Source organism: Lipotes vexillifer, unplaced genomic scaffold (assembly GCF_000442215.2).
Source record: "Lipotes vexillifer unplaced genomic scaffold, Lipotes_vexillifer_v1.1 scaffold447, whole genome shotgun sequence".
Taxonomy (NCBI): Eukaryota; Metazoa; Chordata; class Mammalia; order Artiodactyla; family Lipotidae; genus Lipotes; species Lipotes vexillifer.
The window spans coordinates 1,312,444-1,340,124 of record NW_006786302.1 but is presented as its reverse complement, the minus strand read 5'-3'; the positions used below and the strand labels follow the sequence as shown (position 1 = coordinate 1,340,124).

Here is a 27,681-nt window from a genome sequence, read left to right as displayed (position 1 = left end):
TAGGGAAAGCCAGGGCCAATTCAGAATTAGAGGGTTGGTTTCTAAACTGCAGGCTTATACGTACACACGAGAGCTCTTCCCTGGACACATAAGGACTTTCGTAATCATCTCATTAATTAATGTTTCAAAGGAAGTAGCTCTAAGTGCTCAGAACTGTTGATTTTTCATAGTGATGTCAAGTTTCCCTGGACCTTCTTTGCACTATTAATTTGGTTAGCACATTCCTCTTTTCATTATATGTAGGTAAGATTCTGCTATTTCCTCATCTGAAATACTGAGTTCCAGACTCGTGGGATCAGAATTGCAGAGACAGTGTAGCTCCAGTCACTCCCACGTGACAGTGCTTGGCTCTGGGATTTATCAGTGTCTTGAGTGGTTTTCATCGATCTGTTTACAGCTTCTGCACTGAGCCCCTGTTTATCTCTTCCTCCCGCTATACTGTACGCCGCACATGGCCAGTCACCAATGTGCCCGCCGTCCCGGTAGGGAACAGGATTACTGGTCCTGGAATAAGCCCCTCCTAGCGGTCAGGTCGTCTCCCCTGCTTTCTCTCTGGTGGGAGGGCGTCATCTGTGATGGGTGGACCATTGTTCTGTTTTCCTGTCCGTGTGGGGCTGCCTTCCCTCCTTCTCTAGTTCTTTCTGGTTACCTTGGTTTCTCTACTACTAACGAGTCCCGTCTGCTTCGCCAGGAGCAGTACGTGTTCATCCACGATGCCATCCTGGAAGCCTGTCTTTGTGGGGACACCTCGGTCCCTGCTTCCCAAGTCAGGTCTCTCTATTATGACATGAACAAGCTGGATCCACAGACAAATTCAAGCCAGATTAAAGAGGAATTCCGGGTAAGTCGTGCTAAAGGGACAGGTGGCCGGCTGTGACCTTGCTCCTTAAGAAGGATCTCAGAGTCGGCTCCTGAACCCTTGAGCCAACACAGGGTTTCTTAGCCTCGGCACTGTTGACACTGGGGACCCAATCATCCATTACCACGGGGGCTGTCCTGTAGGATGTTTAGCAGCATCCCTGGCCCCTACCCACTGGATGCCAAGAGGCCTCCACCACACCGTTCTGACAACCAAATCATGTGCAGACATTGCCAGTGTCCCCACGTTGAGAACCACTGGTCTAGCAGAGCCAGGCCCCCGCTTAGCAGGCAGACACCACACCATCCCACAGTGTAACACAGGGGCAGCCAGACCAAGCAAGGTACATTCAGGGTGCTTGCCGGGCAAGAGTTCTTTGTGCAGTTTCTCATATTCACGTTGGGTCTAAATGCACCTGACTCTGGGCCGATCTCCACCCGCCTCTTACCCGCAGGCGCCCAGATGGCCAGCCCTAGTTGGACTCGACGGCACGTAATCCTGCACACCCACAGTGGTCCTTATGTCTGATGGGCACTGTCTGTGGACCAAGTCCAAGGAGTGTAAAGAGAAATAAAAATCCAACTGTGTCAGTGGGGTTCGGGGACAAGGGGGACATCAGCTGCAGGAAACGTGGGTCTCCCGAGGTCTGAGACGGGTTCTCTTCCCAAGTGTGCGTCCTCTGTCCTCTAGACCCTGAACATGGTGACACCGACCCTGCGCGTGGAGGACTGCAGCATCGCGCTTCTGCCCCGGAACCACGAGAAGAACCGCTGCATGGACATCCTGCCCCCCGACCGCTGCCTGCCTTTCCTCATCACCCTCGATGGCGAGAGCAGCAACTACATCAATGCCGCCCTCATGGACGTGAGCCCCCTCGCCCCCTAGGCAGGGTGTGCGGGGATGGTCCTCCAGGGACAGTGCCTGTGTTCTCTCCGGACTCCTCTGCCCTTGTTTTTTTTAAGATGTAAACTGTACTTGCAGCAAAGTGCATTTCAGATTCCGTATCTGTTTCTGTGTCGGGACCAACGTTCTTAGTCTCTCTGAGACCCCCAATCCAGGCGATTGATGAATGAAAGATGTCTCGGTTACTCTCTGAGCTTCAATTTTTAACCTCCTGGCCGGAGAGCAAGAGACAGCTATTAAGTCACGAGAGCAGCGAAGTGGGATAATGTGGTTTTTGCAGCATTATTTTAGTTGCCATTCCTCCTCATTTGGGCGGTAATTAACATGGGGGAAAGATTGCCTGTCAGCACAGATAGTACACAACTCATTACTTCCTGTCTGTCTGTTTACTTCTAACTGAATGAACATTTGCTGTTCAATTGATGGGCAAAGCGAACGGGTATTTTCAGTGCTAATATGGAAATTTTAATTCTATTGATGTGATATCAGTAAAAGCGTATTTAAACTTGTTTGAAGCTCTGCAGAGCTGTAAAAAGCAAGTGTGTCCTTTGATGGCAGGAATAAGTAACACCATCACACACTTAAATGACAAGCAAACAGATTTTAGGAAAAACAGAACTATTTTAATTATGCATATTTTAAAGTAAAATTTTCTCCATTAAAATAGTTATGTATAGGGCCAACATTGCCTACCAGAAATACAAAAAAAAATATGAAATACTTATTAAGTTTTCTTAGTATCAAAGTGAGATTATTTTATCATTATTATTCTGCAGATGGGTCTATATTTGGTCTGTTTTGGCATTGACAATGGTGATAGAATTCAACAATTGTTAAATACATTCAGTGTTTTATGTCACAAACTCCCATGTGTACAAAATAACTTAGCTTCCTCCTGTTACATTTTCCTGGGTATATTTGGATCTTTCTTGTTTGTGTTTGCAGAGCTATAAACAGCCCTCGGCTTTTATAGTCACCCAGCATCCTTTGCCAAACACAGTGAAAGACTTCTGGAGGCTGGTCCTGGATTATCACTGCACGTCTGTAGTTATGCTGAATGATGTGGATCCGGCCCAGGTGAGACTCGAGATTTATGGCCGTCAGGGCCCGTGCCCGGGGTCAAATCTGTGTTTGCTTTGTTTGCACATGGAGAAGTTCAGTCCCCCGGTGGCAGGTCACAAATGCCAGGCAAGGACAGAGAACCGGAGATGCTAAAAACCCGTGTTAACATGCCGCGGAGCGGCTGGGCCCGTGAGCCATGGCCACTGAGCCTGCGCGTCCGGAGCCTGTGCTCCGCAAATGGGAGAGGCCACAACAGTGAGAGGCCCGCATAACGCAAGAAAAAAAAATAAAAAATAAAATAAAAAAAAAAATAAAAACCCGTGTTAAAAACCAGACGGGATTAGGGGTGGGTGCAGAAAATAGTCTGAAACCAAAAGAGATGGTGGGAGTGACAGGGCGAGACAGGGTCAGAAACTGGGCTGGTACCGAGGGATAGAAATAGTGACCAGATGGGCTTCCCTGGTGGCGCGGTGGTTAAGAATCCGCCTGCCAATGCAGGGGACATGGGTTTGAACCCTGGTCCAGGAAGATCCCACATGCCGCGGAGCAACTAAGCCCGTGTGCCACAACTACCAAACCTGTGCTCTAGAACCCACGAGCCACAACTACTGAGCCCATGAGCCACAACTACTGAAACCTGCGTGCCTAGAGCCCGTGCTCCACAACAAGAGAAGCCACCGCAATGAGAAGCCTGTGCACCTCAAGGAAGAGTAGCCCCTGCTCACCACAAATAGAGAAAGCCAGCGCGCAGCAATGAAGACCCAACGCAGGCAAAAATAAATAAAATAAATTAATTTTTTTTAAAAAAAAGGAAAAGAGGGCTTCCCTGGTGGTGCAGTGGTTGAGAGTCCGCCTGCCGATGCAGGGGATGCGGGTTCGTGCCCCGATCCGGGAAGATCCCACATGCCGCGGAGCCGCTGGGCCCGTGAGCCATGGCCGCTGAGCCTGCGCGTCCGGAGCCTGTGCTCCGCAACGGGAGAGGCCACAGCAGTGAGAGGCCCACGTACCGCAAAAAAAAAAGGAAAAGAAATAGTGACCAGAGGGAGATGCGAGGTAATGGTGCAGAGTCAGAGCTGAACCGGAGCCTGAAGGTTGCAGATCAAGCAGACCAGGACTGTGAAGAAAGGCCGTCAGCCTCTGACACAGTCCCAGATCCCATCTTGGAGCATCTGTGCGCCTCCTGGCACGGCCCACTTGGAGCCCTCAGGTGGCAGTCGTCATGGAGGGGGTGGCAGTGCAGGCCGACAAGCCATTCTAAGGGACAGCAATTACTTTGTCATCTCTTTGGTAAAGATATTAAAAAGAAATAAAACTGGCACTTGAAGAAAAAGAATGATCAACGGGGCTTTTTCATCGCTCTTCTTCTTAAACATAAAAAGGCAGAGAACTGGGTGGTGGTGACTCAGTGTTAATAATGGAGTGAGAAGCATTTTTTTAAGGGACTTGTCAGGACAGCGTGAGCACAGGGGCCCTGGGAGCTGGATGTATTGCCTTAGGGCCTGGCTATTCCAATCGAGGGCTGACCTGCTGTGACAGAGGCCCTTGTTAAGTAGTTTGAACTTGGCGTGTTGTAAGAATAAACTTGCTCTGGAACCGAATTAATTTTCTATCTCATAGACACAAATCCTTTAAAAAAAAAAATAAAACAGGTCTGAAGTATTGCAGCAACCAAACTGGACGAGACTTTTCCTTCCTAAAATCCATTTGATTGTCATCAATCTGCCATATATTCCATGGACCTTCACTTCAATTCTCTAATGTTTTTGTTTTGTTTTGTTTTTGCGGTACGCGGGCCTCTCACCGTTGTGGCCTCTCCCCGTTGCGGAGCACAGGCTCCGGACGCGCAGGCTCAGCGGCCATGGCTCACGGGCCCAGCCGCTCCGCGGCATGTGGGATCTTCCCGGACCGGGGCGCGAACCTGCGTCCCCTGCATCGGCAGGCGGACTCTCAACCACTGCGCCACCGGGGAAGCCCCTGTAATGTTTTGAATTATGTTTGAGGCACTACATTATCTTGTTATGGCTCTAGCCTGAAGACTAGTTAATGAAATAATAATGATAGTCCTTGACCTCATCCAGTCCTTTTTACTTAAGAACCTTAAATATTTTAGGAGTCTTCCCCAGTGATTCTTCTCCGAAGGATAGATGGCAACCATTGATAAAGACAAGCAGACACCACAGCTAGGGGGACTTCAAAGCCACACCCGGAAATAGGACCAAGGATCCTGATTTTCTAACTCACAATGCCATGGGTTAAATTTCACTCATTCAAGAGTCCTTAGTCGTAGACAGAGGATAAGCGATGGTTCCCTCTTCAGAATCGTTGTTTTTCCCCTAATGTGAATCCTGAAGTGTAGTGATACACTGTTTTTTTATCATTAGTGAACCAGACATCAGTGATTTTCACGTGTTCTTTTTGAATGACAGTGTTTGAGTTCTAAAGCTGCATTCTAACCCCAAACTGTCTGGACTCACACCTGGCAGGAGAGACAGAGAAGCCCCAGTTCCATTCAGCAGACAGGGCCAGTGTTGAGAGTCAGAGAAAAGTTGCTCCTGGGATTCAGCCTTTTAGAGAACACTAAACGGAGCATTTGAACCGAAAGTCTTTGCAATTGCACAAGAATAGCCCTCAACTACTTTAAGTATTTATAGGTCTGGTTCATGGACATGTTATGCACTATTTAAGCCATTTTCCACACGGTTTCCTTGGGCAGAATGCAGAATGCCGTATGCCAGGAGCCAAGCACCAGCCCGAGCCGTTCCTGTTTCTCTGGTGTAAGTGACAAGCTTTAGATCAGGGCCTGAAGTGAGAGAGCGAACAGAGAGCAAAGCCGGCTCAGGCAGGAGAAAATGGGCAGAACGGTTCAAATGTGCGTGTTCGAGCTTTTATGACCAGCTCAGCTTCCCATCGTACACCTGTTAATTTTAACAGTGGGTACCCTTGGGTATCAAAAAGAAGATAAAACTTCAGCAGGCTATCTTTTGACAAAGGCAGTTTTATAACGTCACCAGGAAGCACTGGTGAAGAAGGGAAAATGTTGTGGAAGCATTATTTTGAAATAATAAATGTAATTTCTAAAATACTATAGACTTAGCTAATGTAAAAAGGACACTTGGTTACTCCACTTAAATTCTTGATCATGAAAGCCAAACCTTTAACTTCTGTAATAGAGGGAGGGAGATGGCTTCGGTTGACCCACTGAAAACTATCTTACAATCTTGGATGTAAATCAACTGTTGTAACTTTTGATGATGAGATTTCAGATCCTTTGGAAAATAAAAGCCATCAGTAAAAGGAATTTCAAGCAGTAGGTTCTCCCTTCATGGTACATCATTCTGCTTAAAATGAGATGGTCTTCATCTGCTCTTGGCCCAAAAAGAAACAGATTGTAGAATAATGAAGTAATTCCCTCTTGCCCCTCCCCCCAGCCATTTGTCCCTCAGGTAAATCAGAAAGAAAAACGTTAAATGCTGCTCCCAAAACATCACTGCATACGAAGTCCCCAAAGAAGTTTCACTGCAGACTTTAAATGCCTTAATTAAGGTCTTCAGGCTTTCGAAAAGGTTTGGGAGAACAGATCAGGGGGGTTTCTCACCTATCTCCAAGTTCAGTGTTTCTGTGGGGCAGCAGTAAACGAAAGCCACTCCCTCATCAGCCACCCTGCCCAGCACCCCGCCCTCCACCCTCATGTCACGTGCATCGCATTCTTGCAAAAGTCCTAGTTTCCCAGTATCACCAATACCTGGAGTTTAAGACTCTAGGAAACTGTGTCTTTAATTAAAGCCACCTCCAGGTAAAAACAGCAGAGCAGTTACCCTTATTACACCAGGTTTCCTAGATGTGAGCTGGGAGGGTTTGGACCAGAGCATGAAAATGCAACCCAACACTGTTATCAGTATCTTGTCACAAAATAGCCCTGTTCTTAAAAGTGACTACAAACTGCAAGGCAAGCCCAGATGGGAGGATGGAGATTTGGGTGTTAACAGGTATGTCTTAATCTCAAGTGTCGTAGGTCTTATAGTGGCAGCTCGTGGCATCTCCCCAGGGCCTGAGAAGAGTTCCTTTCAGCAGCAAAAGGGATCTTACAGCATGTGTTCAATAGCACCCACATGACCTCCTTGGGAAGCAGAATCCCTCGTGGCTTAAAGATACTTTCGGAGAAAAAAGTAGTAGACAGACAGGTGGATTTAAGGGATCAGTCAACAAGAAAGTCCTAAAGTCGACTTGCTGGAAGGAAAAGAGAGAAAAGAAAGGAAAGGAAGTGAATTGAGGGCGTTTGGTCCTGCTGCCGGTAGTGACCGCATCCAAACTGTGAGCAGTAAATGTATTTTTATCATTAACGTCGCGTCTCTGTGTTCTGAACTCAGTTGTGTCCGCAGTACTGGCCGGAGAATGGAGTCCACAGACACGGCCCCATCCAGGTGGAATTTGTTTCTGCTGACCTGGAAGAAGACATCATCAGCAGGATATTCCGAATTTACAACGCAGCCCGAGTAAGATCCGCAGCCGCCATGGCTGGTGTTGTGGTTTCATGATTTTCTCATTTGTTGAATAGGTAGAGTGTCCGTGTCAGTCACTGTTCTGGGAGCTTGGAGTCCCTTCAAGGAGTTTGTGAACTCACTGACCTTATGGAGCTTATGTTCTAAAGGGAGAGGACAGACAGGAGAGGATAAAGACAACACATAACCTACTAGATTGTTAGCAAGCGGTGGGTGCGGTAGGAAAAAAAATTGGGGAGGCAGAAGGTGGACCAGAGGGAGAGCAGACGTGCCATGTGAGCAAAGGCCCGACTGGAGTGAAGGGGCAGCCATGTGCTCTCGTGCAGGCAGCTTTGCAGGCAGAAGTGACAGTCAGTGCAAAGGCCCTGAGGTGGGGCCTTGTCTGCTGAGTTCCCGGAACAGTAAGGAGGCTGATGTGGCTGCAGCCCAGGAAGCAAGGGTGGGAGTAGCTGCTGGGGCCGAAGTCCGAGGGGTCGAGGGGACAGAGATCACTTAGGACCTTGCAGGCCGCTGCCAGGACTGGGGCTTCTGCTGTGAAAGAAAGAAGGAGCCGTTACAGGGTTTTGAGTAGAAGAGTCATGAGCTATAACCTGCCGTTTAAAAGGCACACTCTGGCTTCTGTGTTGAGAACAGACAGTAAGAGAGACGCATCAGGAGGCTGTTATAATAATCCAGGCGAGAAGGGACAAAGCAGGACGGAGTGGCAGCAGGGGGAGGGGTGGGAGGTGCAGGCACTGATATTTTGACGGCAGAGCCGATCGAATTGGCCAGATAGTTTGGATCCCAGGGAGTCGAGGTGGTTCTCAGGATTTGGGTCCTGAGAGCTAGATGGAGCAGACGTTAACCAGGTTAGGAAAGGCTGTGCGGGTAACGGGATTGTTAGGGGTGGGGGAACGCGTGGACAGAGGGTCCATTCAGGGGGGAACATACTGGATTCAAGATGACTATTAGATGCCTATGTGGGAATATCAAGTAGGCCCTCGAGTCTGTGAGGGTGCAATTCAGGAGAGAGGTCTGAACTGGAGACACAAATTGAGGACTTAATGGAAGATTTAAAGCCATGAGACTGAATGAAACCATCGAGAGAGAGAAGAGAAAGGGACCCGAGAACTGAGCATGGGGCCTCCATCAGCAACAGGTCTGGGAGGAAGGGGGACAGGGCAGAGAGGAGAGAGCAGTGGAGGGGGAAGAACAGCCGGGAGGGGACGGGGAGAGTGAGATCCCCTGTGTCGGGTGCTACCGACAGCCACGGAGGATTTAGCCCGAGAGGTTTAGCCGTGGCCAGGTTACTTCCTGAATCCTGCAATTCCATTTAATTATGACAAAAGATTAATTAACTATTGATATCTTAGCAAGAGTCACACCAAGAAGCAGAACCATATTCTACTCCCCGGAAACAGGGTGTAATCTGTGTCTCTCTGAGATCACAAACATTGCCAGGTCATAATTTATCCTTTACCTTTAATTTGCCTGTAATTAAAGTCAAGCCTTTTTACCACTTGTTGCCCACTGTGGTCAGTGCTCAGGTTTGCGCTATTTTTCACAAAACTGTGTGAGCAAAGGCCCAACCGGAGTGAGGGGGCCCTTTTGCAAAGCAATAGCATTCTGCTTGCTTTTATTTGTCTGGCCTGTCATTGGAAACACATGGATATTTTTTTAACATCTTTATTGGAGTATAATTGCTTTTCAGTGTTGTGTTAGTTTCTGATGTATCACAAAGTTAATCAGCTATATGTATATCCCCATATCTCCTCCCTCTTGCGTCTCCCTCCCACCCTCCCTATCCCACCCCTCTAGGTGGTCGCAAAGCACTGAGCTGACCTCCCTGTGCTATGCAGCAGCTTCCCACTAGCTATCTATTTTACATTTGGTAGTGTATATATGTCAATGCTACTCTCTCATTTGTCCCAGCTTACCCTTCCCCCTCCCCGTGTCCTCAAGTCCATTCTCTATGTCTGCGTCTTTATTCCTGTCCTGCCCTTAGGTTCATCAGAACCTTTTTATTTTTTTTTTTATTAGATTCCATATATATGTGTTAGCATATGGTATTTGTTTTTCTCTTTCTGACTTACTTCACTCTGTATGACAGACTGTAGGTCCATCCACCTCACTACAAATAACTCAATTTCGTTTCTTTTTATGGCTGAGTAATATTCCATTGTATATATGTGCCACATCTCCTTTATCCATTCATCTGTCGATGGACACTTAGGTTGCTTCCATGTCCTGCCTGTTGTAAATAGTGCTGCAATGAACATTGTGGTACATGACTCTTTTAAAATTATGGTTTTCTCAGGGTATATGCCCAAGAGTGGGATTGCTAGGTCATATGGTAGTTCTATTTTTAGTTTTTTAAGGAACCTCCATACTGTTCTCCATAGTGACTCTATCAATTTACATTCCCACCGACAGTGCAAGAGGGTTCCCTTTTTTCCACACCCTCTCCAGCATTTATTGTTTGTAGATTTTTTTGATGATGGCCATTCTGACCAGTGTGAGGTGATACCTCATTGTGGTTTTGATTTGCATTTCTCTAATGATTAGTGATATTGAGCATCTTTTCATGTGTTTGTTGGCAATCCATATATCTTCCTTGGAGAAATGTCTGTTTAGGTCCTCTGCCCATTTTTGGATTGCATTGTTTGTTTTTTGATATTGAGCTGCTTGTATATTTTGGAGATTAATCCTTGGTCAGTTTCTTCATTTGCAAATATTTTCTCCCATTCTGAGGGTTGTCTTTTTGTCTTTTTTATGGTTTCCTTTGCTGTGCAAAAGCTTTGAAGTTTCATTAGGTCCCATTTGTTTATTTTTGTTTTTCTTTCCATTTCTCTAGGAGGTGGGTCAAAAAGGATCTTGCTGTGATTTATGTCATAGAGTGTTCTGCCTATGTTTTTCTCTAAGAGTTTTATAGTGTCTGACCTTACATTTAGGTCTTTAATCCATTTCGAGTTTATTTTTGTGTGTAGTGTTAGGAAGTGTTCTAATTTCATTCTTTTACATGTATCTGTCCAGTTTTCCCAGCACCACTTATTGTAGAGGCTGTCTTTTCTCTATTGTATACTCTTGCTTCCTTTATCAAAGATAAGGTGTCCATATGTGCGTGGGTTTATCTCTGGGCTTTCTATCCTGTTCCGTTGATCTATATTTCTGTTTGTGTGCCAGTACCATACTGTCTTGATTACTGTAGCTTTGTAGTATAGTCTGAAGTCTGGGCGCCTGATTCCTCCAGCTCCGTTTTTCTTTCTCAAGATTGCTTTGGCTATTCGGGGTCTTTTGTATTTCCATACACATTGTGAAATTTTTTGTTCTAGTTCTGTGAAAAATGCCATTGGTAGTTTGACAGGGATTGCATTGAATCTGTAGATTGCTTTGGGTAGTAGAGTCATTTTCACAATGTTGATTCTTCCAATCCAGGAACATGGTATATCTCTCCATCTGTTGGTATCATCTTTAATTTCTTTCATTAGTGTCTTGTAGTTTTCTGTATACAGGTCTTTTGTCTCCTTAGGTAGGTTTATTCCTAGGTATTTTATTCTTTTTGTTGCAATGGTAAATGGGAGTGTTTCCTTAATTTCTCTTTCAGCTTTTGCGTTTTTAGTGTATAGGAATGCAAGAGATTTCTGTGCATTAATTTTGTATCCTGCTACTCTACCAAATTCACTGATTAGCTCTAATAGTTTTCTGGTAGAGTCTTTAGGATTCTCTATGTATAGTATCATGTCATCTGCAAACAGTGACAGCTTTACTTCTTTTCCAATTTGGATTCTTTTGATTACTTTTTTCTTCTCTGATTGCTGTGGCTAAAACTTCTAAAACTATGTTGAATAACAGTGGTAAGAGTGGACAACCTTGTCTTGTTCCTGATCTTAGAGGAAATGGTTTCAGTTTTTCACCATTGAGAACGATGTTGGCTGTGGGTTTGTCATATATGGTCTTTATTATGTTGAGGTAGGTTCCCTGTATGCCTACTTTCTGGAGAGTTTTTAGCATCACATGGTTTTTTATAATGGCTCCAGATTGAAACTCGTAACTCTTTGGGCCAGTAGACGTTTCCTTCGTTATTTACAGGCAGGCCCCTCCTTCCCTCGTGCCCACTGGGATGAGTAGGTGGGATCAACCCTCTGGAGTTCAGCCCCGGGAATAATGCCTGCTTTCTCTCCACTCCCCGCTTGTTGCCCGACTCTCTGCAGCCCCAGGACGGGTACCGGATGGTGCAGCAGTTCCAGTTCCTGGGCTGGCCCATGTACAGGGACACGCCTGTGTCCAAGCGCTCCTTCTTGAAGCTCATCCGCCAGGTGGACAAGTGGCAGGAGGAATACAATGGTGGGGAAGGCCGCACGGTTGTGCACTGCCTGTAAGTACTCAGATCCACTGGGCTGACGCCCTGCTTCACTGCCTCTCGTTTCACTATAAATGGAGAAGAAATAAGCAGGTGTGAGTGAAAGCTCATCAGTCCGCTCATTAAGTGTTTGGTTTGCTTTGCAGAAAACAAGATCATGCACGTTTTACATTTGGATGGGGTGTCACTGCTATAAAATGAGACCTGACCTTGTGGTTGGGAGCCAACCCCCCCCCCACTGCCCTCAGAAAAACAATACCTGGGTAGGTTCAGTGAGCTCTTACCAGCTCTTGAGAGCCCATTGTTAAGCTTTGGGGAATTTTCTGAGCTGGTTGTTAAACTGTTGGTAACTTGAAATCATCGGTGGTGGGGGTATTTACATCGTGGATGTCAGCAAAGGCCACAATCCGGGCACCCTCCCTGATATGGAAAAGCTGGTTTACCAGCTCACTAGTTGGTAATTCTTTTGGATTTCTTGTCACAGGTTTCAAAGGAACCATCTCCTTCTTCTTTGTGGTTTTTAAGAGAGTTTTGTTTTGTCTCATTTTGTTTGCCTGGGGATATATATATATTGGGAAGATTTGCTTACAGCCAGTGTCTCCAAACTGGTCTCCCGGCTGGCAGTTTTAGCAGGTGCTAAAACGGGAGAACTTGGCTACAGAATAATGGTTCCCGACCTTGGCTGCACATTTGGGGAGCTTTAAAAAAAAAAAACAAAAAAACAAAAAAAAACACTATGCCCAGCCCACAGCAAAACCACCTAAATCAAAATCTCTGGGGAGTGCGAGGACCTGGATTGTTTCAGAGTGCCCCCAAGGTTGAGAGCCACTGGCTCAAGTCTCCGTGCTTTTCAAAGCACTTTCACCTGCATTTTCTCGTAGGTGATGGTAGCAGCTAATCAGCCAGTTGGAGCTGGCTTAATGGAGCCGGCAATTAGAAAGCCCTGCAGTCAGGGGAGATGGGTAGAGAATTTGTGGAAACTGAAACTATAAGCTGATGTCTCTTTTCGGTGGAGTGTCATTAGAAGCGCACAGTGAGATCTCTCCCCAACTGAAAGGAAGATAAAGCTCTACTCTGGGCAGACCGACCCTTGTGAAATCAACAGGCGAAGCTAAGGGCTGGGTTTCCGTCCACTTGGTGCTGTATCTCCCGCAATGCAGCCCCCGTACCCCAAACCCCACCCCCACCCCGGGGTCTGGGAGCTTCCCTGGGAGCCCCTTTTTGCACCGAACATGGCAGTGTCTCGTCCTGCAGGAAAGTGCTGTGCCCTCGGGAAGAATCGTGTGAACTGACTCATGCCTGCCCTCCGTCAGAGGCCCCACCCCCAAAACCTTGCCTTCCTTCTCAGGGACCCAGTTCATTAAAAACATCTCCACCGAGAAAATGTCCAAAAGGATCGATTAACAGCTCACGTCCCCGTTTTTATTTCTCTACGCCCAGGTATAACTTCTGATCAGAATATAATCAGAGGGTCACCTGTGTGAGTTCATACAAGCCCAGCAAGGAAAACTGACATTTTGGTTAGAGTTTGCATTCGATCCGTTAGGTTTCTTGGAGATACTAAAAATAGTTTGCAGTTACGGATTTCTGCGTCTGGACTCCACCAGCGTCTGGACTAGGGATGCCGCGCTCCCTAGTAGCTTCCTAACAAGGGCCAGTGCTGTAACCCAAAGGGCTACATCCCAAGAGGGGAGCTGAGGTACAGGACAGGCCTGAGGGGAAGACACAAAGACCCCTTGAATCACTGCACTTCATAGCCACACTCTCCCAAGGCACAGCTGCGACCCCGGAACTAAACCATTACATCACCACCCCACGTGGTGGCTAAGACAGCGGGCCGTTCTTTAACTCCAGTGGACGTGGTGGGCACTTGCTGCTTCTGCCCTCCGACCAGCCTAGCCCCCACCCCCCTGGACTTTTCTTTGGAACCACCGTCCCCACCAAAAGTCCCTGCTGTTCCTGTGGGGCTGCCTCGCCCTCTCTCAGCATTACGGTGGGCATGAGACCCAGGCCTGCTGAGGATGCTGATCGTTGTTGAGATTTAAAAATCTTAATCTAAGGTTTTTTAGTTGTGGGAACATGCCAGGAAAGGATGCTTTGACCCCCAAAGGCAACCTGCTTTCCATCTCTAAGGAGACATCTTCGTATTCAGCAAAGCGCAGCGCCACCTACTGGCATTGGGCAGAGCGTCCCTGCCCGAGACGCCCTCCAGGGCTGTGAATTAGATGGTTCCTTGAGCCGCATTATGGCTCGCACTAAGCAAACGGGATTCTTTTTCTTTACACATGTCTTCCAGCTAGTAAAACCAGACAGAATGGAGAGAATTAAGATATCACCATCTTTCAACCCTTGATGAAAGTAATGGAAGTAGACAGTGGTCGTCGATAGCTGCTGAAAGCGTTAGGTGAAAAGCCGATGGGGGAAAAGCAGTGAGGCGTCAGTGCAAAGAGAGAACACAAACTAAGGGAGCAGAAGAGAAAGTCCAGGAACGGAGCCACACCTCGGGGTCTCCTGATTCACGACAAGGTCCCACAGCACACACCTACTGCAGGGCAGTGGTGTCCCTTCTCATGCTACAGACAGAAAGCATCTCCAGGTGGATTGTAGACCAACACGTGAAAAGGAAAACAATGAAGCTTCTAGGGAAAATCTTCAAGACCATGGGGTAACCAGAGATGTGTTACACAGGACAGTATCCATAAAGGAAAACATTGGTAAATTGGATTTCATTAAAGCTAAGCACTCCTGTCCATCCAAAGACCCCAGTGAGAGTGAAAACACAAGACAAGACAAAGAGTTTTGCGCTACACACGTCTGACAAAGGATTCATAGCCAGAATGCCTAAGAACTACTGCAAGTCAATAGGAAAAGGATAGACACTCCAATTGTTTGGGCAGAACACTTGATAAGAACTTCATTTTTTAAAACAGAATACCCAAATAGCCAATAAGCATAGAAAAGGCATCATTACTTTTCAGGAAAATACACATTAAAATACATTAAAATCGGATGCCCCTGCGTGCTCACCAGAATGGCTAAAATTTAAACGATAAACAAATAAATGATTCTAAGTGTTGGGAAGCTGTGGAGCAACTGGACTCCCAAACGCTGCTGGTAGGAAGTAAATATATACAACCATTTTGGAGCCGGTTAACAGCATCTACTAAAGCTAAATATAAATGTATCCTCTGAGCTTTTCTCCTCTGAGGTCCGTGACTACAGAAATGAGTCATATATGCAATAGGAAACATGCTTATAGCAGGTATACTCATAATATGGAAAGCTGCAAACATCCCAAACATTTGTCAGCTCCTAGATAAAGAAATTATACAGTAGTATAATTATACAGTAGTATATCCATTCAATGGAATTGTTCTCAGCAATGTAAGAGAACGAACTACTGATACAATATGGGTTATTCTCACACAGATAATATTAAGTGAAATAAGCCAGACTCAAAAGAGTATATACTGTATGATTCCATGTATTCAAAATTCAAAAACAGACAAAAGAAACTTATAATGCTAGACGTGAGAACAAAGATTATCTTGGGATATTGATGGTGTTGATGAGGAAGGAATATTGGAAGGAGGGGGGTTCAGGGGGCTGATAGCGGTCTGTACCCTGATCTGAATGGTGGTTACATGGCATATGCAGTTGTAGAAATTAACAGAGATCTATATTTACCATTTGTGGACTTAATTATAGGTATGTTATACTTTATCTAAAAAATGGATTAGGAACTTAATCAGGGAATGATCAAGCTGGCACTGGAACACAGAGATCAATCTTAAAATCACGGAACAGGTTGATATCTTGTGCCTGCTTCCCAAGGAAAGTTCATTTATAAAGTATCCTTGTCCAGAAAAAAAAAAAAAATCCTGAATTCTTATGACGCTCTGGAGCTAACTCCCAATTAACAGGAAGTATAGGATTAGAAATTGGTGTGTTAAGTGCTTCTCAGAGATACAGTGAATGAGAACAACCCAGAATGTGGGTTGTCATTTTCCCTGCAGGGGAAAATGACCCCCTTTCCTCAACAAATAAATTGCCAAGAGAAAAAAAGAAGAGAGCAAAGAGGAACCTATAGATTAAAATAAACTTGCAAGACATGTCAACCAAATTCAACGTGTGGACTTTGCTTGGATGAGGATTTGAAAAAGTTAACTGTAAGAAAATGTCTGAAACAATCTTGGAAATTTGGACAGTGTCTAGAAATTTGATTCTATTAAACTGTAGTGTTTATTTTAGGTGTACTAATAATGATATTGTGTTTATTAAAAAAAGGATCCTTTATCTACTTGGAAAAGTGGTTGATTCCAGAGCTGGTGCAGGGAAGGAGATACTGGATGAGCGTAGAACATCTTGTGGTTCTAGAAAGTAAGGAAGTGCTTGAAAAGAGATGGAGGAACCAGCCTGATGGAGCTCCTAATGGCCAAAACCAGAACAATTTCAGCAACAAAATAAATATGGATACTATTTTAGCTCATAGAAGTGAAATTAATATGTATAAGTCTAAAGTGACTTAAATAAATAATAAAATAGAAATAAATAAGCAAATAAATTTTCAAATGGTGGCTGAGAGACAGCTCTCTCTTTAGAGTAGGATGTAGAAGGAGAGAGGGAAGTGAAAACCAGTCAGGCAGATATCACTGTGACTTGTTGCAGATGGGATCTACCAACGGACACTAAAATCAGCGGGTGAAACTTTGAAGAGAAACAAGACATTTGCATAATCCCAAAGTATCGTTCGCAAGATACTAACTACAAAGAGAAGTTATGAGAATTTATGATGGTAATTATACATAACTACACAGTGAAAAAATCTGCCAGACACCCACCGTCTTAATAAGCGACCAGGGGTGGGATAGGCAGGGTGGGAGGGAGGCTCATGAGGGAGGGGACATGGGGATGTATGTATATGTATAGCTGATTCACTTTGTTATACAGCAGAAACTAACACACCATTGTAAAGCAATTATACTCCAATAAAGATATTTTTAAAAGAATATAGTAGAATACAACGTTGTAAATCAACTATACGTCAATAAAATAAATTTTAAAAAAAGAATATAGTAGAAAGGCAAAAAAAAAAAGTGACCAAGGTCGACATCATGAGCAATAAGACAGTTCAACACCATGAACCTTCAAAGGAGGTAACAGCCCTTCCGTGGCTTTCTTGCCAAAGTGCATAACCTCATTTCCAGTGTTGAGAAGGCATCAGATGAACTCAAATGAAGGACTTTCTACAATTTGTATTTTGTGATGACTTCTCAAATCGTGGAAGGGGACCACGGGTGTTTTCTACATCTCACTCCATATTCCATACTCTACAAAACAACTGACCAGTCCTCTTTGAAAGTGCCAAGGTCAAGAAAGAGGGAAGATGGAGGACTGATCACATGGAAGAGACTAAGGAGGTGTGACACCTAAATGCAAGGTGGGTCCTGGACTGGATCCTGGACCAGAAAAAGTGGTGACACTTAACTAAGGTCTGTAGTTTAGTTAATAGTGTTATACCAGCATTAACTTCCTGGTTTTGACCATCTGCTATGGTTATGTGACATTTTTACATCAGGGGAAGGTGGGCAGGCAAGGAACTCTCTGTGCTATTTTTGCAGTGATTCTGTACATCTAAAATTAATCCAGAATAAAAAGTTTCTTTAAAAAGAGCCCTTATGTTTTAGAGATAAATCATGACATGCTAATGGATTATTTAAAGCCAAATCCATCTTTGAGCATAACCCACACCCATCACAGTTTTCCTGCACATGCTACACCAGTTGTTTGTTTATTGAAAAATTTCCTGGGTGGTCCCTTTCCATAAAAACTGATAAATTGCCGTATCAGCTTACATCATCAGGGCAGAGACGAACTGGGAGAGCAGGATGTGCCAGTGTCCCATCACGTCCAGTCAGGTGATCCCTGGGCCCCATTTGCATCAGTAGAGGGATGGGCCCAGGTGGAGAGTCCCAGCCGGGAGGGCTTAGGCAACAGGTGCACACAGGTGGTGGGAGCCGTGCGGTGCGAGAGCGACCCAGGCCCACCACCTGCCTCTCCGCCTCTTCCCACAGGAACGGGGGAGGCCGCAGCGGGACCTTCTGCGCCATCAGCATTGTCTGTGAGATGCTCCGGCACCAGAGGACGGTGGACGTCTTCCACGCCGTGAAGACGCTGAGGAACAACAAGCCCAACATGGTGGACCTGCTGGTAGGACCCCGTCCATCCCGCTCGGGGGGCCCTTTCCCGGTTAGCGTGAGACACCTGGCCCCTCGCTCAGGCTGACCCCTGGGAGGGAGAGACTCGTGTTCACAGTGCAATCGCTTCGCTCGTGCGGGTTTTTCTCCCTCGTTCTCCCTTCCTCTGCCTTTTCACAAGGAGACTCAGCTCAGCACATTTGACACATGGAAATAGTTGAAACTCACAAGCGAACGTCCTGATTAATTGCCGTTCTCGGCAGCGCCTTCCACGTGGCTAAGCACTTCATCTTCACAGAGAAGAAATAATCATAGCACATGAAATGCCAGATTTTCAAATTACATATTTTATAAATAGCTTAATCACCTAATATTTATCAAAGCTGGGAATTGGAGTTTGACATCCAGACGATTGCATCTAATTACGGTGGCCATATCTGAGGAAAGGATGAAAGAGGTGGAGAAACAAAGGACGATGTGGAATTATTTTCTTAGAGTATTTCATGAAATCTCTTTTTTGTGCGGAGCTGTTGAGACGCCAACCACTGAGACTCAAGAATAGGAGAATAGCTTAAAGGAGGAAGCTTTTCGATGAGGTTTTTGTACTTCTCTGTCACTGGAGGAAGGATCGGGAGGAAACAGTAAGACTGATCCCAAGGTGGGGCGAATGGGCGGGGGCGGGGGCGACGGGGTCACTGATGAGCTTGGAAAGCCTGCGTCCTGGGTGCGCAGCACTGCAGCAGGGGGTCAAAATTGTAAATGTAATAAAGGGACTAAAGAGGGAACTGGGATTCAAGCTGAGGCTGAAGAAGCAGCCGTAGCCCCTGCCAGTGATGGCCACGTCCGAGCCCTGCTTGGCAAAAGCCCTGCTTCCCCCACGACGTGCCTCGTGCCCGACGAGCTGCTCCCGCCTCCAGGAGCACCGTGCTGCCCAGGGAATTTGGTAAACAGGCACCTGTTTGGCCAGGTGCAGACTCTCAAACCATCAGCAATTACCATGTTGGTTTCTGTGAAAAAAGGATCTTGCCCCCCACATGGCAGCTCCCTGCCCTGCCCTGCGGACGCCCCTGCGAACCCACCGTCTAGTCTCAGCTCTGCTCATTGGAGTGAAGTAACCTCAGACAAAGTACCTTGGCTATTGAAGTCGCCTTGGGCACGTCGCTCTACTTTCCTGAGCCTGAGTCGTGTAAACTAGGGATAGTGTTCGTTTATTGAGATCATCCCACGTGACGATATGTGTGAGAGTGTTTTGGAAGCTGCCCAGGTGAGAAAGACCTGGTCCCTGAGAGTGGAGGGGTCGACGGGGCACAGAGTGGCCTGGTCCCTGAAAACGAGTGCTGGGTGAGGGCGAGGGGGCCACCGGAGTGCAGCATGTATACACACGGTGCTCATAAGTGCCTTTCCCATGGCCCAGATGTCACGCGGATGGGCCAGGAGGCTGACCCTCACATACCATGCCCGGACTTCACTAGTCAGAGAACTCTCTCACTCCCCAGGACCACCCCCCCCATCCCGAATTTTAAAGAGTTCCCCCACCATGGAATTCTCCATCTTCTAGGCTTAGGGCAGTTGAGAAAAGGCCAGTTGGGCAGTTAGAGGTGGCCTGAGTTTAGAACAGATAAGCAGATTGACAGAGGATGACAGAGGATGGAAACAAATGCATAATGAAAATATTCTGACTGTGATGTCATTCGGTATTTAACGCCCTGATTCAGGGACGGGTGTGTTGCTTCCAAACTTCAGTTGGTACTTGAAAAAAGCTGACCCTGATTTTTTTTTTTAAATGTCAGTTCCCTCTCACTACAGCCTGAACTAAGCAGATCATTAGAAGCAGACCCTTCCAGGCCTTTCCCCCAGTGGCTCTGGCTACAGCTTCCATCACTCACCAATTTTTTTTTTTTTTTTACATCTTTATTGGAGTATAATTGCTTTACAATGGTGTGTTAGTTTCTGCTTTATAACAAAGTGAATCAGTTATACATATACATATGTCTCCATATCTCTTCCCTCTTGGCGTCTCCCACCCTCCCTATCCCACCCCCCTAGGTGGTCACAAAGCACCGAGCTGATCTCCCTGTGCTATGCGGCTGTTTCCCACTAGCTATCTACCTTACGTTTGGTAGTGTATATATGTCCGTGCCTCTCTCTCACTTTGTCACAGCTTACCCTTCCCCCCTCCCCATATCCTCAAGTCCATTCTTTAGTAGGTCTGTGTCTTTATTCCTGTCTTACCCCTAGGTTCTTCATGACATTTTTTTTTCTGAAATTCCATATATATGTGTTAGCATACGGTATTTGTCTTTCTCTTTCTGACTTACTTCACTCTGTATGACAGGCTCTGGGTCTATCCACCTCATTACAAATAGCTCAGTTTCGTTTCTTTTTATGGCCGAGTAATATTCCATTGTATATATGTGCCACATCTTCTTTACCCATTCATCCGATGATGGACACTTAGCTTGCTTCCATGTCCTGGCTATTGTAAATAGAGCTGCAATGAACATTTTGGTACATGACTCTGTTTAAATTATGGTTTTCTCAGGGTATATGCCCAGTAGTGGGATTGCTGGGTCATATGGTAGTTCTATTTGTAGTTTTTTAAGGAACCTCCATACTGTTCTCCATAGTGGCTGAACCAATTCACATTCCCACCAGCAGTGCAAGAGTGTTCCCTTTTCTCCACACCCTCTGCAGCATTTATTGTTGCTAGATTTTTTGATGATGGCCATTCTGACTGGTCTGAGATGATATCTCATTGTAGTTTTGATTTGCCTTCATTCACCAATTTTTATGGGCAGGAGCAACGTGGCTTTTCACAAATGCGCAGTGCAGACTATAGGACAAGGGTGATTTTACATGAAGGAAGCTTCTGATCTCAGCCCACTTACCTATAATAGCCAGGGCGTTTCCGTAGTTATGTGTGATTCTGATAGAGAAGTAGGATCCTTGGATGCCCAAAACCCCGAGGGTCAGCACCAGTTTTAGGATCAACTCAGTGGCTGAGAAATGTAGGAGAGTCCTACAATTTCCTGAGAAAAATGTCTGATAAACTTGTCACAGTGCCTGCTGGCGGGATAATGGATAATATCTGGTGACCAGAGAAAAAAATGTCACGATGCTCTTTTCAGTGGGTTTGAAGCTTCTTGAGTTGAATCAGGGCTCTTGTCGTTGGCTTGTTTGTTTTTGCCTGTAAGTACAATTTCTGTTTAGTTTGGTACTCGTACATTTGTGTGTTGGCTGAGAGAATTAATTAATTCAAGTCAAGGAGATAAAATCTGGTATAATTTTATTGGGCATAAAAGACCTGTGTTTCTCCTAAGCACAAAATGTTGTACCAGCAGCTGAAGAGGTACCTCCTAGCTGCCTCTGCGCAGAATGAAGTGGGAGCCAGGATGCCCTGGAGCGCACCCCAGGAGGTAGGCGGGTGCGCATGGGGAGCCCCGCCAGGTGCCCCTGGGTCTGCTCATTGGGGGCCCGTTCCATTCAAACACCAAAATTTGCTGCCACGCCCTCCCTGCCAGGGCCGGATGAATGTTCCGCGGCGGTCGGTGTGCCCGTCTTCATCTCCCCTTGCAGCTCACTATTTTTCCAAATTGCTTCTGAGTTCCAAACTTCCCTATGCGTTTTGAAGCATGGCACTCTCCAGGGAGAGCCAGAAGGCCCTATGGATTTATTTCTTCAAATGTTTAGGTGTGGAGGCTCCAGGGGAAAGCCAGTGGACTGCCGGGAAGCAAAATCATTTTAACACAAGACTAGATGTTTTGATGCAGCAGGGGCCGCTGGGTTTGTTTCCTGACCCCTCCTTCAGGCCAGCTTCTCAGTTATCCACCTCTTCAGCCAGGCTCCAGCCCCCATCAGAGGCCTGGGTTCCAGGGGGGTGGGGCAGGCCGCGACAGCCTGAGTGAGGTTGGCGCTATTGACCTGGTCAGAGGCGGACAGGGTCGCCCGCTCTGAGCCCCTATGAATCTAGTACAGTTGCTGGAAAACCTGCTGCTTCAACTAACAGTCCTCTCCCACCTTTGCTTCCACATTTGGCTTTTGAAGTTCCCAGGGCTCCTTCTTAACCGAGAAACAGCCTTTAGGGGACAGATCTTGCCTAGGGAAACATATTATCCCCTGGGAGGTGGTGGGAGCTTTGGCCAACGTGCTGATGTGACATACGTACGCGTTATAGAGTGGTTACCAAGTTCACGATAATCAGCACATCTGTGGCCTCAGAGTTAACACAGCTGACTGTGTGTGTGGTCAGAACCCTTACGATCGACGGTCAGCAACTTTCAAGGGTACAATTCCACATCATTAACTCTAGGCACCATGCTGCACATTAGAGCCGCAGAGCTTACTGCTCTTACAACTGAAAATCTGTTCCCTCACCAGCATCACCCCACTTGTCCCTCCCCCGGCAGCCACAATTCTAGTCTCTGTCTCTATGAAATTCACTTTTCTTTAATGGGAGCTTTAAAAAGTTCTGAGCCCTGGGCCCATCCCCGAGACTCTGATCCAGTTGACGTGGGCCTGGCTTTTCAGCAGCGATGGTACCAGCGCCCCAGGTGATCCTAATGTGCAGCCGAGGTTAAGGAACTTAGTAGCTAGTCTAGAAAGGCCCTTGGCCCGTCTGCACATGAGATCACCTGGGGCACTTCGCAAACACAGATGCCAGGCCACGACCCAGAAGATTAGAGCAGTCGGAGCCCGCGTGATGTGCTACAGGGCAAGAAACACGGCTCAGGAGGATATGGAGGCCGTCCCTGTCCTGCCACGTGGGCCGCAGGGCGAGGCCGGGCAGCTTCCTCTCCATCCCACTTGCTCCCACTCAGACCTCTGCCGGGACCTGCCATGACGGACAGGTGACCACCCAGACCGGGCCCCTTCCCTCTTCCCTGCACTGAAATAACATGCTGGCCTGGCACTCCTACAGAGGGCCTTACCCCCGCCCTGCAGCCGCCCCAGCGTGGACAGCACACTGACTCTCCCACTCACGTGTGTAAACTGTCCCCTGAGCCTCTGCCTGAGAACTCACGGGAAACTGACGGGCTATGTGAAAGGCAGGGCGTGTGGGCGTAGGTGTGGTGTATAGGTGTGTGTGGGTGGGGGCGGGTGTGCATCTGTCTGGCTGTGTGTAGGTGTGCATGTGTGTGTAGGTGTGCATGTGCCTGTCTGTGTGTAGGTATGGCTGTGCGTGTAGGAGTGTGTGTGTGTGTGTAGGTGTGCATGTGTGGGGGTGTGTGCCTGTGTCTGGCTGTGTATGTGGGGCTGTGTGTATAGGTTTGTGTGTGTGTGTAGGTGTGCACGTGTGGGCGGGTGTGCATGTGTATGTAGGTGTGTGTGGGTGTGTATGTTGCAGCAGAGGATGTAGGCCTCCGGGGGGTGTCAGAGAGGCTCACTCACGTCCCTGAGCTGTGCCCCCACCGGCCACGTGGCCCGTCTCTGGGACACTGGTGGCATCCACGTCCCCTGGGGCCGGGCCCTGCCACGCATCCTCCCAGGCTCGCAGCCCTGAGCCCACTGACCTGCGATCACACTCCCTGCTCCTGAGGAGTCTGTGTGAATGCCCTGTGCCCCCGCCCACCCCAGACTCTGATCCCCCGGAGGCGGAGCCCCCCCCGCCCACCCCAGCCCCAGGTGAGCTCCTGGCTCTAAGGAGGGCCCAGTAAACATGTGCTGGGCGAGCGGACTTTTCTTCTCTGTACCTGGGCCCGCGTCACCCTGAGACCCAGAAGGTGGCGGCTACAGGCTAACAGGTCTGCATAGGGAGGCAGCTGCACGGACTGATCATGGGCTTTGAGGGAGGAAGTGCTTCAGACTCTTTCAGAGCTATAACGAGGGTAATGACCCACCCACCCATCGTCAGAGATGGGCAGCTGCCTCCCAGGTGTCTCCTAGGCACAATGGTTGGTCACCCAGTGTGACCCGCTATGAACGTTGAACCAAACGGTCCCACCCAGGATTATTGGCACAAGGGGACCACTTCCCCTCCTGGCAGGCATGTCAGTCAGAAGGATTTTTTTCCAGACTGAAGGATTTGTCAGCAAGGATCCAGCTGAAACTGAAGCTGGTGCTAGTTTCCAAAAGCAGGTGCGCGCGAGAGGGAAACTTTGCCCCAGGTGAGCCGTGCAGACTCTTCTCTTTGAATCTTCTTAGGCGACACGGGGTGTTTGAAGTGACAGACTGACCGTAGGGCCCCATTCTGCAGACACAGGCTGCCGTGCTGACAAAGGCACCGTCCAGCCCTGCAGGGGAGCCCCCTGCAGCCGCCCGCTGACACCGTGGCCTCGTGCGGCCCCCGCCGAGAGCGGGGAACGTTAAAGCGTGACCTCACTTTGGGTGCCCTTTCAAACTTCACTTTCTCCCCTTTTGTGGAAACAAGAGGTGGGTCTGGAATGAAGGTGGGGTCAGGGGTGTTTGAAAGGAGTAGCTTGTTGCCCTGGTTATGGTCCAGCACAAAGATGTCGGGTGACAGCTAATGTCACCCAAATCGGGAGATTCTGGGACCAAGGCATAAAAGTTCTTTTTTCCCTGAAGCACAGAGCTAGCTCGTGGGGCTTAATTACACTGTTCAGAAGCAAGGAAGCTGAGAGAGGAAACCACCAAAGACGGGCCTATACCTGGTGATCAAGTGTAACCAGTTTGCAGTGCGGGAAGATTTCAGGCATTTCTCGAGGTGCTTGGGGGAGAAGACGCAGCAATTCATGGCCCTTCTGCTCGTTCCCCTTATTTTTCTGGTTCAGAAACCAGTCACCACAGAGTCTATGGGGGCTGGCAGCTTGCTTAGGAGAGAGAAAATGAGAGAAAGAATTCATTTTGAAAACGATAGTCATGCCTATGACCGGGTACTTTCAGTGACACCCCTACCACAGCCATCCCTCAGGATGAACCCGAGGGATTCACCCCTGGTTTCCTGGTTTCCTCGCCTGTGTTGTGACCTGAGGCCGGCAGCCACATGGCCCTCTAAGTGCATTTTTCTGTGTTAAGAGGATGGTTCATCGTCGGCGCTGAAACTAGTTGCAAGAAGGGATTGATCGTGTTTCTGCAGGAAGGGATTGATCTCTTAGTTTTCCATGAAAAAAAAGAAAAAATGAATTGTCTGTGTGATTCACAAAAACAGAGAAGTGATTGGAGCACTCCATAGCCAGCGTCAGCCCAGTGAGCTGACAGCATAAGAATTTTGAAATTCAAATGATCTCTTTTAGATATTCTGAAAATGAAAGTATCAAACCCTGAAATAATAAATCCTGGAATGTGAATCAGCAAGTTTTAGTGTCACATATTTTTAGTGCCCTTAGGTGTGCTCCTAGGAGTGGAATCCCTGGGTCATAGGGTGACCCTTCGGAGGGACCACCAGATGGTCGTCCAATGGGGCTGCACCATGTTACAGTCCTTCCAGCAGCGTAGGAGGGTTCCAGTTTCTCCACAACCCCACCAGCACTTGATTTTGTCTGTCTTTTGTATTTTAGGCTGGCGGGTGTTAATGACATTGATGTTCAATTTCGTGGCGCCTTCGGTGTGTTGAATGATCTGTTTACTTTGTCTTCACCTCTAGATTGTAGGATCCTGAAGGCTGAGGCTATATCTTGAATTCCCCAGTCTCTGCCTTAAATGTTAAATGGGTTGACTCAAAAGCTGCTAAACCCATTTTTTCTGGTCACCATTTACATACACAACCAATGTTTGACCCCCAGCTGTGTGCCAGGCTCTTTGCTAAGGATGGTGTATTATCCACGGAGGGAGAGACCGTGGCCCTTGTCTTCAAATAAATAGGTTGGTTTAGAGGGGCATTTAGAGAACAAAGTGTGGGTGAAGAAAGAAAATTGCGATGACTAATTAGGCCCGTATCAAAAAAAAAAGGAAATTCCTTTTTTAAATTAATCTGGCAAACCCCAAAGTAAGAGGTGCATTTCCTTGGTCGTGGCCATCATATTGGATGTGAGACAGTGGTCCTGACCACACGGCTGGTGAAAGCCTCCCTCCGACTGAGGGGGAGGGGGGCCTGCCAGTTGCTGAGTGACTGGGCTGCTGCCAGGGGGCAGATGGTGGCGTCCTCAACCCCCGTGTCCCTCTGCTCGGTTAAGAGGCCACACCCAGGTGAGCATCGGTCAGCTCACGGCATAAACACAGGTGCCGAAGGCCCTCCCCTCCCACCTGAAACCCCACCTGGGCCAGGACCTCACACGGGGCTTGCTCAGGCCATGGTCCAGGATCTGAGAATTCTGTGCTCAAGAGAAATGAGCTCGCTGCCCGATTAAGAACTGGTATGTGGCTCCCAGAGGGCATCAGACGTCCCCACTCTGTGCCTTTCCTTATCCTGTCGCCTCCACCTGGGATGCTTGCTAGGAGGACCACGTACTTTATCATTCAAACTGGGACACTCTTGAGAGTGAAAGGGCCTACAAGTAACGATGACGCCAGGACAACAGGCATCAATTGGGACTGTCCCGGGCAAACCAGGACACATAACCACCGCCCCCCCGCTCACGTGCTCATCCTCAGGCTCCCCTATTACCTGCCACCCCCTGCACATCTTCCTTAAGAAGCTCAGCTCCCTCCTCCACTGCACCCACGTTGGGGAGCGTTCGTGGGCCCTGCTCAGCTCTGCCTCGTGAGTGCCATTGGGTGCCCGTCTCATCCTCCTTGTTGGACATGGACTTCTCAGAGTCAGGGACAGGTCAAGACACTTGGTACTTAACAGGTGCTTAATAAACTCTCATAAAACGGAGGAAATCCTGCTGACAGTCAGAGGTAAAGCCGGTCCAGGAGTGAAGCCGCGTTTATTTACTGAGCAAATCATGAAGGCGTGTCCCCAGCCCTCATTATCTTTCCTTCCACCTCTTGGCTTTCCAATAATTTGTACTCAGGATGTTGATGTAACAGGTGAACACATACGTGTGGACAAACAGAGATATGTGTTGCAGTTGTCTAGAACTTGCCAGGAATTCTAGTGAGCATAGATATCAAAATACCTCTTTCATCGGCCTTGCGGGAAACATCTACAAACGACGAATATGCGTGTGGTTCAGGACCATGACTTCCCAGTTCGCGTCTGATTCACATCCTTCCCAGTTTGATTGCTTCCAATTAAAACCCTAATCTGGCATCATTGCTTTCAGAGAAACTGCATCCCGCTATGGCCACGCTGACATTTTGTCCCTTCTGTGTTCCAGGATCAGTACAAGTTCTGCTATGAGGTAGCCCTAGAATACTTGAATGCTGGCTGACGGCGTACACAGCCCTGCACACAAACCTTCCATCCTGCAAAGCCAGGACGTGCCATGGTGTTTGTGCCGATGAGATGAAGACTTCTCGATATGCTTATTTTGCTTTGCCTAATTGGCTCTTTTTAAGAGCCCAAGACAGTGTTTCTAAAACTGCTTGCCCTGCCCGATTCCCAGTACTGCTGCTGCCTGACGGAAAACTACCCTCAGCATCCAGTGGTCCAACCCTGTCCTCCTAGGCACCAGCTCCGTAGAGAAGCATGGACAGCTGATAAACTGAAGAGCACAATTATATTCTTATGAAGGAATTTGTACCTTTGGGGTATTATTTTGTGGCCCGTGAACCTTTGTTATTGTTACAACTGAGTGTACATTTTTGTTCTGTGGAGAATGCTACCTGGCATTATGATAATATATTATTTTAGTTAAAATTTGTATTTTAACATGTCGCATAATATATGTAGCTTTCCAAGACTAACAGATAAACATATAACGAACAAAGAGATGTATGAGCTGTTGTTTCTATCAGGTTTGTACTGTTTCCAGGGGAAAAGCTTGGGAGGCGTTCAGTTCAGAAAGGCGGAGATCGATGATCAGATTCACAGACCTGAAG

At 47.4% G+C, this 27,681-nt stretch overlaps 1 protein-coding gene across 1 annotated transcript in view; it reads left to right on the top strand.

Annotated features, from left to right (window-relative positions):
- The window catches only part of PTPRM (protein tyrosine phosphatase receptor type M), a 594,672-nt gene extending 567,601 nt beyond the window's left edge, over positions 1–27,071 (top strand). Inside the window, 7 exon segments of the mRNA XM_007458456.1 lie at positions 692–841; positions 1,550–1,723; positions 2,708–2,839; positions 7,192–7,317; positions 11,514–11,677; positions 17,737–17,872; positions 27,018–27,071. Of these exon segments, the coding sequence (XP_007458518.1) occupies positions 692–841; positions 1,550–1,723; positions 2,708–2,839; positions 7,192–7,317; positions 11,514–11,677; positions 17,737–17,872; positions 27,018–27,071 (936 nt within the window).
- The last annotated feature ends 610 nt before the right edge of the window (positions 27,072–27,681 follow it).